This window comes from Triticum urartu, chromosome 2 (assembly GCF_003073215.2).
Source record: "Triticum urartu cultivar G1812 chromosome 2, Tu2.1, whole genome shotgun sequence".
Taxonomy (NCBI): domain Eukaryota; kingdom Viridiplantae; phylum Streptophyta; class Magnoliopsida; order Poales; family Poaceae; genus Triticum; species Triticum urartu.
In genome coordinates, this window is record NC_053023.1 from 407,678,040 (window position 1) to 407,690,261 (window position 12,222).

The 12,222-nt window shown below is 46.3% G+C and overlaps 1 protein-coding gene across 1 annotated transcript; it reads left to right on the forward strand.

Moving 5' to 3' along the window:
- Positions 1-1,687: 1,687 nt before the first annotated feature.
- Positions 1,688-3,136, forward strand: LOC125537572 (WRKY transcription factor WRKY51-like). The gene is made up of 3 exons (XM_048700889.1): positions 1,688-2,416; positions 2,524-2,649; positions 2,752-3,136. The coding sequence occupies exons 1-3, from the start codon at positions 1,758-1,760 to the stop codon at positions 2,906-2,908; spliced, it is 942 nt and encodes a 313-aa protein (XP_048556846.1). The 5' UTR covers positions 1,688-1,757; the 3' UTR covers positions 2,909-3,136.
- The last annotated feature ends 9,086 nt before the right edge of the window (positions 3,137-12,222 follow it).

Below are 12,222 nucleotides of genomic sequence, written 5' to 3' on the forward strand. Positions count from 1 at the left end.
AAGGCGGGTTGCGCCTGAATCTTCTGGTGCGGAGCATGCTTACAAAACCTATGTGATAGGGGCGACCTGCGCTGAATGAACCTCCGGAGGCTATTGCATGAGAAGGCCGAACACCAAGGACCCCAGGAGGTGACGTGAACGGGACCGGCCCGCTAGACATAGCTCGGTCGCTTGGATTTATCGACGCTGCAGGGAAGCACCCGAGCATAGACGTCGTGCCCAGTCTTCTCATGCAACAAACCCGGGGAAGGACACTCGGCGCGCTGCTCCTGCGACGGCGAAGCGCCGAACTGCGGTTGTACGAACCGAGTCGTGCGCCCTGACTCACCCACTCTCGATTAGCTCACGCGAGGACAAGGCACCAAGGACCCCGGGAGGTGACGTGCACGGGAGCTGGCCCGCGAGACAGAGCTCAGTCACTTGGATTTATCAATGATATTTTTTCCTTTCGCGAGAGGCACAACCATGCCTTTTGCGAAAGAAATGCGTGCCTCCACGAGAAATAAATATGTGCCTCTCATGAAAGGAAAAAAACACGTGTTTTTCTATTTTACGAGTGGCACGTGCGTGCCTCTCGCGTAAGCAAATTCGTACCTCCACAAAAAAAAAATTATGACTTTCGCAGGGAAAAAAATAAAATATACTTTTTTCATATATTTTTTGTCCAAAACCTAAGAAAAACCTAAGAAAAACCGAAGACCCAAAAAATTCATCTAAAAGCCAAAAAAGCACACAAAAAAATAAAAATGAAAGACAAAATTTGGAGTGAGTGTCCATAGCGCGACACGTGGCCGTGGCTGAGAGCGTCAAGTGGCGCGCTCCGAGACCACCTCAAATGACCTTGCGGGGGTTTGTGAAGGAGTACTCTTTAATTACTCGTCTTAATCACTCGTTGGGTGAAATTCAAGGCATCAGTTGGGTTGGTCTAAGCATTTCCTTTGGAGACCATAAATGCCAGGACGCGCAAAGAAAGTCAGAGCTCATGATTCTTTCGTTCTCGAATTGAATCCACGAACCAACGGCATTTCCATTCAGGCATTAAAGTCCAGCATTGACTTTTCGTCACTTCCCGTCCCACACGATATGCCAAATCAGACGTGAATGAAGAAACAACAAAGCAAAGTCTCTGACAGGTGGGTCACGAGACCAGCACAGCACCTCACATCATTGGCACCATTCACATAACTGTTTCACGTAGTATTTCAGTTTTTGGGGCGAAAGCGTCACGAGATTATCGTGTCATACAAAGTCTCCTCTTGCAAGTTGTGTATGTACAGTGCAGGGGTAGGATGTAACAGCAGCACTGACAACTGGGTCAAATTAAGTTGTTTTCTAGCCTGGGCCCGGGTGTCCGTGAGCCGTGAGGCGGAAGCGTTCGTATGCGTAGCGCCAGGCGGTCGCTCGTCTTGCAGTTGGAACCGACTGGTCCCGATTGTGCCCCCGCCACGCGTAGCGCTGTTCCATAGTCAACTTCCTCTCTCCATCCCAGCCGTCCGTACCATCCAACGGCGGGAGATGCCCACCGGCAAACACCCGGTAAGCCCGTCTCTCTTGCCCGGGAAGCACAGGATCCCGGCCGTCGATCGGGCCTCTGCTTTGACCCGAACTGGTCCACCATCTGACCACCACCCGCTGCTCCCGGTTACCGCCTCGCCTTCTTTTATAATCCGACCTTCCTCGCGTCTCCCTCACTTCTTCTTCCTCCCCCATTTCCGTTGTCCGGCGAGCACCTATCTTATCTTGGGAGGGCGGTCGCGATGATGACCATGGATCTGATTGGAGGATACGGGAGGGCGGACGAGCAGGTGGCCATCCAGGAGGCGGCGGCGGCGGGGCTGCGCGGGATGGAGCACCTCATCCTGCAGCTCTCCCGGACAGGCACCAGCGAGAGCTCGCCGGTTGGGTCGTCGGAGGCGCCGGAGCAGCAGGTAGACTGCCGGGAGATCACTGATATGACCGTGTCCAAGTTCAAGAAGGTGATTTCTATCCTCAACCACCGCACTGGCCACGCCAGGTTCCGGCGCGGGCCTGTGGTGGCGCAGTCCCAGGGCCCCGCCGTGTCCGAGCCGGCGCCGGTGAGGGCGTCTTCGTCGAGGTCCATGACCTTGGACTTCACCAAGGCGTCTTCCGGGTACGGAAACGACGCCGGGTTCAGCGTCTCGGCCGCGAGCTCATCCTTCATGTCGTCGGTGACCGGTGACGGGAGCGTGTCCAACGGACTCGGGGGCGGGTCCTCGCTGATGCTCCCGCCGCCACCTTCGGCCAGCTGCGGGAAACCGCCGCTGGCGTCCTCCGCGGCATCCACCGGCGCCGGTGCCGGGCAGAAGCGCAAGTGCCACGACCACGCGCACTCAGAGAACGTCGCCGGCGGAAAGTACGGCGCCTCCGGTGGCCGCTGCCACTGCTCCAAGCGCAGGTTAGTAGTCTAGCAGATTCGATTCACCCAGCGATGGATTTCGTTGTTCCGTTCTTCGTCTGCCGGTGTTATCCATGTTGCTGAAGAATGAATGATGGAACCGGCAGGAAATCCCGGGTTCGGCGGATGACTCGCGTGCCGGCGATCAGCTCGAAGGCGGCGGAGATCCCCGCGGACGACTTCTCGTGGCGCAAGTATGGCCAGAAGCCTATCAAGGGCTCCCCCTACCCACGGTGAGGCAGCATCCCTTCCCTCCACCATGTGAGACCATAGTAATCTTGGAGTTTGGGCAGTGAACTAACCACCAGTGAACTTGCTGGGTGATATGCATGCAGAGGTTACTACAAGTGCAGCACGGTGCGCGGGTGCCCGGCGCGGAAGCACGTGGAGCGCGACCCCAGCGACCCCTCCATGCTCATCGTGACCTACGAGGGCGAGCACCGGCACACCCCCGCGGACCAGGAGCCGCTCGCCCCGCTACCGGAGCTCTGAAATCTCTCTGCCATTACCGTCGTCCTCACATGTTAATTCAACTTAGCTTATGACCATGTTCCCTTCGTGACTGCTAGCTACCATATATTACTACTAATAAGTAAGCACTAGAATTTCTTTTTCTTTTGGCCGCATCGGTTTAGTCGCACTAAGCATGTTGTAAAAGAACAAGTGTAGTTGGAAGCTTTGAGCTTTGAAGAAGAAAAGGTGCGTGGTAGACAAGAGAAAGAGAAAGATGTGTTTCAGAGTTGGGTTTGATCCTCCCGTGGCTCGGGTTCTGGGGGGTCAAAAGAGGGCGGTGGTTGAACGGGCAAGTGCTTTTGGTCCCGGGTGGGGCCGGCGCGACAGGGACGGGTGGGGGGAAGCGGTCAAGGAACGCGGCAGGTGGTCCCTCTCGGCGCCGCTGGCGTCGTTGACTCGTGTTGCTCCAGCGGTGTTCTGTTCTGCTCGATTATTGTTTGTTTGCTTGCTTGGGCTCGTTTGGCGTGCGGTGCGGCTGGCTACGGCCACACCCGCCAGCCAGTGTGGACGTCCGGTCGATAGCGTCTTGGTTGGTTCGCCAACGGTGTCGTTGAAAATCGGGCGTTGAGCTTTAAAGCTGTTGCGCGGTGCTTTTTTCTTTTTGCGGGTAGTGCTGTTGCGCGGTGCTGATAGTGGCCCTGTTTGATAATCTAACTTAGTTAGAGGTTAGAGTTAGATTTTAACCTTAAATCAACCCTAAACTAACTTTAATCAAAGAGCTGTTTGGATGATAGAGTTAGATTGACAATAAATATTCTTTCTCAATCATTTGATTAATTTAGACCATGTTTGGATGGTAGGGGTAACCTTTTTTTACTAATTTTTTTAGTGGGCCCAAGAGAACTAAACCAAATAAGCTCCTCTAGTGTGGGCTAGTTTTTTAGGGTGGGTTAGATCAAACTAACCCACCATGTTTGAATATTTTTGAGTTATTTAAGCCCCAACTAACCAAAACTAACTCTAACTTAGGGATCCAAACAGGGCCAGTGTTGAATTTCCTTTCCTTCATTTAATTTAATACTAATGCTATATAGTGTCCGTCCGATCATGCAGCACTGCTGCTGCTGCGACCTCATCTAGAATCGCCGGGAATTTTACGGACTAAGACTTAACCAAATCTTCGTCAAATGATATAGTATATAAAAAAAACTAAGAGAAAATTTTGTGTACGGATCTTCATATAAAATCAAAGGACTATAGCATCAACTGGGACATGATGAAAGTCTCAGTCGACTATATACAACACTACCTTTTTATAGTGAGTGTTGTAGTGTCAAAACACTCTTTTACTATGAGATGAAGAGCATTAGTTAAATATATAAACAATAGCACTAGGTTCCTGCTAATTGTTTGTCTGTGACGCTGTCGACTGTCGTTTCACATAAGCCGGCATCGAATTCTTCAACAACTTTGAAGGGAGACTTTGGATTACACGATAAAAACAATAGGTGAAATGCTGACAGCAGTTGCACTTCGTGTTTTTCTTTTAAACAAGAAGTAGGCGCCCTCTTTGACTCACTCGATCCCATCTTTCCTCCTCATCTCTCCATGTGACGTGGGGTCACGACCTCCATGACTCGTTCCAGTGGCCGTGGCATCTTGTGCCTCGTCTTGTCCTCTAGTAGTATTTTTTCTGGTGGGGTTGGCTTGGCTTTTTGGAGTGCTGCGGTTAAGACTTGGTCCGATTTTGCTTGGATATGTTGCGGAAAAGGCATGGAAAGAGGCGGGGACTATCAACGTGGGTGGAGAGTGAGCCAAAGTCAAAAAGGGCATCTTTTCGGTTCATATGTTTCTATTGTGTGTTGGAGGGAGGTGCAGGTGGATTTGTTCGGTTTCGCGCGAATGTGTGCCCTGTTTCTACTCCCACCAACTTGCTGGATCTTCTACGGTGCCAACAGCACGCACGCACGCATGCTTATATCTCTACTATATACTACTCCCTCCGTTTCAAAATATAAGTCTTTCTAAAAATTCTAATAGGTGACTATATACAAAGCAAAATGAGTGAATCTATATTTTAAAATATATCTATATATATCCGTATGTTGTAATCTATTTGAAATGTCTAAAAAGACTTATATTTCGGAACGGAGGGAGTATATACTACTTTAATTAAAAAGAACGTAAGGTTTCCATTTCATCTTATTTCCAACACCCTTCGTCCAACCTTCCTTGTATGATAATAAATCAACTTAATTTACTTATCTTGTAAACCAGTTCTATTTTAATTTACTTATCAAACTTCAGATCAAAATATAAAGTAATTCATGGGCAAAATTTAATGATCATTTATTTACACAATCACATTATTATAGACAGGTAAATCACAAGCCAACGCGGTAGAAGATTTATATTCCGTTGCAACGCACAAACATTGTTCTAGCACACACAAAAATATTGAAGACTTGTGGCGTGTTTTGGTAGCATCCACCTTTTTTGCCGTCTTGCATATGTGACCTAGTTGCGCCTGATGGAGTGGATACATGGTAAAAATCATGTTGTGCACATAGTTTGGTAGTTTGCATCCTCTTTAGCCTGGCTGCAACGAAACACATGCATAGTGTTTGTTTATGGGCTTGTTCTAGGCAACACATGTTCGGTTAGATGCAACAAATGTTGTCCGGTAACCTCCCTTCAGAGTTAGCACACCCACAACCACGACATAGATAAATAGGCAAACCACAAACCCTTAACTCAAGTTATAAACACACAGTTAAACACGTAACAGCTACGGCAAAGGCTGAGACAATCCACGCAAAAAGTCTTAGGTGCAGAGTGGACTTCCCAGGCATCCATGGTAAAGGCCTCGTCGTGCTTATTGCACATGGTCATCCACTTGACGCCCTCTTCGTCAAAGACAACCACCTTCAGGGTGTCGGGAGTCCCCAACTGGAAGGTGATTGATGACCCACAAGTATAGGGGATCAATCGTAGCCCTTTCGATAAATAAGAGTGTCGAACCCAACAAGGAGTAGAAGGAAATCACAAGCGCTTTTAAGCAAGGTATTTTCTGCAAGCACTGAAATTATCAGCAATAAATAGTTTGATATTGTAACAGGCAATAAGTAGTAATGGTAACAAAGGTGCAGCAAGGTAGCCCAATCCTTTTTTTAGGAAAGGACAGGCCGGAACGGTCTCTTAAAATAAGCAAAGCATTCTTGAGGACACACAGAAATTTCATCTAGTCACTTTCATCATGTTTGTTTGATTCGTGTTCGCTACTTTGATAATTTGATAGGTGGGTGGACCGGTGCTTAGGTGTTGTTCTTACTTGAGCAAGCCTCCCACTTATGATTAACCCCTCTCGCAAGCATCTGCAACTATGAAAGAATAATTAAGATAAATCTAACCATAGCATTAAGCATATGGATCCAAATCAGCCCCCTACGGAATAGCGCATAAACTAGGGTTTAAGCTTCTATCACTCTAGCAACCCATCATCTAATTACTACTCCACAATGCATTTCCTTAGGCCCAAAGATGGTTAAGTGTCATGTAGTCGATGTTCACATAACACCACTAAAGGAAACAACAACATACACATCATCAAAATACCGAACGAATACCAAATTCACATGATTACTTATGACAAGACTTCTCCCGTGTCCTCAAGAACAAAAGTAACCATTCACAAATCATATTCATGTTCAAGATCAGAGGGGTATGAAATAGCATCGAAGATCTGAACATTTAATCTTCCACCAAATAAACCAACTAGCATCAACTACAAGATGTAGTCAACACTACTAGCAATCCACAAGTACCAATATGAGATTTTGATACGAAGATTGTGTTGGGGATCGTAGCAGAAATTCAAAATTTTCTACGCATCACCAAGATCAATCTATGGAGTAATCTAGCAACGAGGGGAAGGAGAGTGCATCTACATACCCTTGTAGATCGCTAAGCGGAAGCGTTCAAGTGAACGGGGTTGATGGAGTCGTACTCGTCGTGATCCAAATCACCGATGATCCTAGTGCCGAACGGACGGCACCTCCGCGTTCAACACACATGCAGCCCGGTGACGTCTCCCATGCCTTGATCCAGCAAGGAGAGAGGGAGAGGTTGGGGAAGACTCTGTCCAGCAGCAGCACGACGGCGTGGTGGTGGTGGAGGAGCGTGGTACTCCAGCAGGGCTTCGCCAAGCACCGCAAGAGACGAGGAGGGAGAGGGGTAGGGCTGCGCCAAGAAGGAGATGTTCTCGTGTGTATGGCAGCGCAAAACCCCACTATATATAGGGGAAAGGGAGGGGCTGCGCCCCCACCTAGGTTTCCACCCCTAGGGGTGGCGGCCAGCCCTAGATCCCATCTAGGGGGGCGGCTAAGGGGGGAGAGAGGGGGGCGCACCACTAGGTGGGCCTTAGGCCCATCTGAGCCTAGGGTTTCCCCCTTTTCCCTTCTCTCTTCGCCTTGGGCCCTGGTGGGGGGGGGCGCACCAGCCCACCTGGGGCTGGTCCCCTCTCACACTTGGCCCACGCAGCCCTCTGGGGCAGGTAGCCCCACCTGGTGGACCCCCGGGACCCTCCCGGTGGTCCCGGTACGTTACCGATAGCACCCGAAACTTTTCCGGTGACCAAAACAGGACTTCCCATATATAAATCTTTACCTCCGGACCATTCCGGAACTCCTCGTGATGTCCGAGATCTCATCCGGGACTCCAAAAAACATTCGGTAACCACGTATATCTATTCCCTATAACCCTAGCGTCATCGAACCTTAAGTGTGTAGACCCTACGGGTTCGGGAACCATGCAGACATGACCGAGACACCTCTCCGGCCAATAACCAACAGCGGGATCTGGATACCCATGTTGGCTCCCACATGTTCCACGATGATCTCATCGGATGAACCACGATGTCAAGGATTCAATCAATCCCGTATTCAATTCCCTTTGTCTAGCGGTATTGTACTTGCCCGAGATTCGATCGTCGGTATCCGATACCTTGTTCAATCTCGTTACCGGCAAGTCTCTTTACACGTTCCGTAACACATCATCCCATGATCAACTCCTTGGTCACATTGCGCATATGATGATGTCCTACCGAGTGGGCCCAGAGATACCTCTCCGTCACACGGAGTGATAAATCCCAGTCTTGAGTCGTGCCAACCCAACAGACACTTTCGGAGATACCCGTAGTGTACCTTTATAGCCACCCAGTTACGTTGTGACGTTTGGCACACCCAAAGCATTCCTACGGTATCCGGGAGTTGCACAATCTCATGGTCTAAGGAAATGATACTTGACATTAGAAAAGCTTTAGCATACGAACTACACGATCTTTGTGCTAGGCTTAGGATTGGGTCTTGTCCATCACATGATTCTCCTAATGATGTGATCCCGTTATCAACGACATCCAATGTCCATGGTCAGGAAACCGTAACCATCAATTGATCAACGAGCTAGTCAACTAGAGGCTTACTAGGGACATGGTGTTGTCTATGTATCCACACATGTATCTGAGTTTCCTATCAATACAATTATAGCATGGATAATAAACGATTATCATGAACAAGGAAATAACCAATTTATTATTGCCTCTAGGGCATATTTCCAATAGTCTCCCACTTGCACTAGAGTCAATAATCTAGTTCACATCGCCATGTGATTAACATTCACAGGTCACATCGCCATGTGACCAACATCCAAAGAGTTTACTAGAGTTCAATAATCTAGTTCACATCACTATGTGATTAACACTCAATGAGTTCTGGGTTTGATCATGTTACTTGTGAGAGAGGTTGTAGTCTACGGGTCTGTCACATTCAGATCCGTATGTACTTTGCAAATCTCTACGCTATATTTGGAGCCATTTCAAATAACGGTTCTACTTGGAGCTATTCTAAATTGTTGCTCCATTATACGTATCCGGTATCTCTACTCAGAGCTATCCGGATAGGTGTTAAGCTTGCATCGACGTAACTCTTTACGTCGAACTCTTTATCACCTCCATAACCGAGAAACATATCCTTATTCCTCTAAGGATAATTTTGACCGCTATCTGGTGATCTACTCCTAGATCACCTTTGTACCCTCTTGCCAGACATGTGGCAAGGCACACATTAGGTGCGGTACTCAGCATGGCATACCATATAGAGCCTATGACAAAAGCATAGGGGACGACCTTCGTCCTTCCTCTTTCTTCTGCCGTGGTCGAGCTTTAAGTCTTAACTTCATACCTTACAACTCAGGCAAGAACTCCTTCTTTGGCTGATCCATCTTGAACACCTTCAAGATCATGTCAAGGTATGTGCTCATTTAAAAGTACCATTAAGCATTTTTTATCTATCCTTATAGATCTTGATGCTCAATGTTCAAGTAGCTTAATCCAGGTTTTCCATTGAAAAACACCTTTCAAATAACCCTATATGCTTTCCAGAAATTCTACATCATTTCGGATCAACAATATGTCATCCACATATACTTATCAGAAATGTTGTAGTGCTCCCACTCACTTTATTGTAAATACAAGTTTCTAACAAACTTTGTATAAACCCATAAACTTTGATTACTCCATCAAAGTATATATTCCGACTCCAAGATGCTTGTTCTAGTCCATGGAAGGATCGCTGGAGCTAGCATACCTTTTAGCATCCTTAGGATCGACAAAACCTTTCTGATTGTATCACATACAACCTTTCCTTACGAAAACTGGTAAGGAAACTTGTTTTGACATCCATCTGCCAGATTTCATAAATGCAGCTTATGCTAACATGATTCTGACGGACTTAAGCATCGCTACGGGTGAGAAAATCTCATCGTAGTCAACTGCTTGAACTTGTGAAAAACTCTTCGCCACAATTCGAGCTTCATAGACGATGACATTACCGTCCACGTCCGTCTTCTTCTTAAAATCCACATGTACCTAACAGCCTTACGACCATCAAGTAGTTCTTCCAAAGTCTACACTTTGTTTTCATACATGGATCCTCTCTCAGATTTTATGGCCTCGAGCCAATTTTCGGAATCCGGGCCCACCATCGCTTCTCCATAGCCCATAGGTTCATCGTTGTCCAACAACGTGACCTTTAAGACAGGGTTACCACTTAGAAGTTGTACACACCCTTGTCAACCCATGAGGTTCGATAGTAACTTGATCTGAAGCTCCATGATCATCATCATTAGCTTTCTCTTCAACTGAGGCAGGTGCCACAGAAACATTTTTCCTGTGCTGCGCTACTCTCTGGTTGAAGTAAAGGTTCAACAACCTTATCAAGTTCTATCTTCCTCCCACTAAATTCTTTCGAGAGAAACTTTTCCTCGAGAAAGGATCCGATTCGAGAAACAATCCCTATTGCTTTCGGATCTGAGACAGGAGGTATACCCAACAGTTTTGGGTGTCCTATGAAGATGCATTTATCCGCTTTGGGTTCGAGCTTATCAGCCTGAATCTTTTTCACGTAAGCGTCGCAGCCCCAAACTTTTAAGAAATGACAGCTTAGGTTTCTCTAAACCATAGTTCATACGGTGTCATCTCATCGGAATTACGTGGTGCCCTATTTAAAGTGAATGTGGTTGTCTCTAATGCCTAACCCATAAACTATCGTGGTAATTCGATAAGAGACATCATGGTATGCATCATATCCAATAGGGTGCAGTTATGATGTTCGGACACACCATCACACTATGGTGTTCCAGGCTGTATTAGTTGTGAAACAATTTCCACAATGTCTTAATTCTGTGCCAAACTCGTAATTCATATATTCATCTCTATGATCATATCATAGATATTTTATCCTCTTGTCACGATGATCTTCAACTTCACCCTGAAATTACTTGAACCTTTCAATAATTCAGACTCGTGATTCATCAAGTAAATATACTCAGCATCTGCTCAAATCATCTATGAAGTAAGAATATACGATATCCACTACATGCCTCAGCACTCATTGGACTGCACACATCAAGATGTATTACTTCCAACAAGTTGCTTTCTTGTTCCATCTTACTGAAAACGAGGCCTTTCAGTCATCTTGCTCATGTGGTATGATTTGCATGTCTCAAGTGATTCAAAATCAAGCGAGTCCAAAGATCCATCAACATGGAGCTTCTTCATGAGTTTTATACCATTGTGACTAAAATTGCAGTGCCACAAGTATGTGGTACTATCATTACTATCTTATATCTTCTGGCATGAACATGTGTATCACTATGATCGGGATTCAATAAACCATTCATTTTAGGTGTAAGACCATTGAAGGTATTATTCAAATAAACAGAGTAACCATTATTCTCCTTAAATGAATAACCACATTGCGATGAACATAATCTAATCATGTCCATGCTCAACGCAAACACCAAATAACAATTATTTAGGTTTAACACCAACCCCGATGGTAGATGGAACGTGCGATGTTTGATCACATCAACCTTGGAAACTCTTCCAACACCTATCGTCGTCTCACCTTTGGCTAGTCTCCGTTTATTCTATAGCCATTTATTTCGAGTTACTAACACTTAGCAACCGAACCGGTATCTAATACCCTGCTGCTACTAGGAGCACTAGTAAAGTACACATTTAATATATGTCCAATACATACTTCTGTCAAGCTTGTCAGCCTTCTCATCTACCAAGTATCTAGGGTGGTTCTGCTTCAGTGACCGTTCCCCTTATTACAGAAGCACTTAGTCTCGGGCTTGGGTTCAACTTTGGGTTTCTTCACTAGAGCAACAACTGATTTGTTGTTTCATGAAGTATCCCTTTCTTGCCCTTGCCCTTCTTGAAACTAGTGGTTTTACTAACCATCAACAATTGATGCTCCCTTTTGATTTCTACTTTTGCGGTGTCGCGAATAGCTCAAGGATCATATCTATCCCTGATATGTTATAGTTCATCACAAAGCTTCAGTAGCTTGGTGACAGTGACTTTGGAGAACCATCACTATCTCATCTGGAAGATTAACTCCCACTCGATTCAAGCGATTGTTGTACTCATACAATCTGAGCACATGCTCAATGGTTGAGCTTTTCTCCTTATTTTGCAAGCTTAAGAAACTTGTCAAAGGTCTCATACCTCTTGACGTGGGCACTAGCCTGAAATCCCAATTTCAGTCCTTGGAACATCTCATATGTTCTGTGATGTTTCAAAAATATCTTTGGTGCCTCAATTCTAAACCATTTAGCATTACACACTGAACTATCATGTAGTCATCAAAATGTGTATGTCAGATGTTCGCAACATCCACAACCGACATTCGCGGGTCAGCTCACTGAGCAGTGCATTAAGGACATAATCCTTCTGCGCAGCAATGAGGACAATCCTCTGTTTACGGATCCAGTCCGCATAATTGCTACTA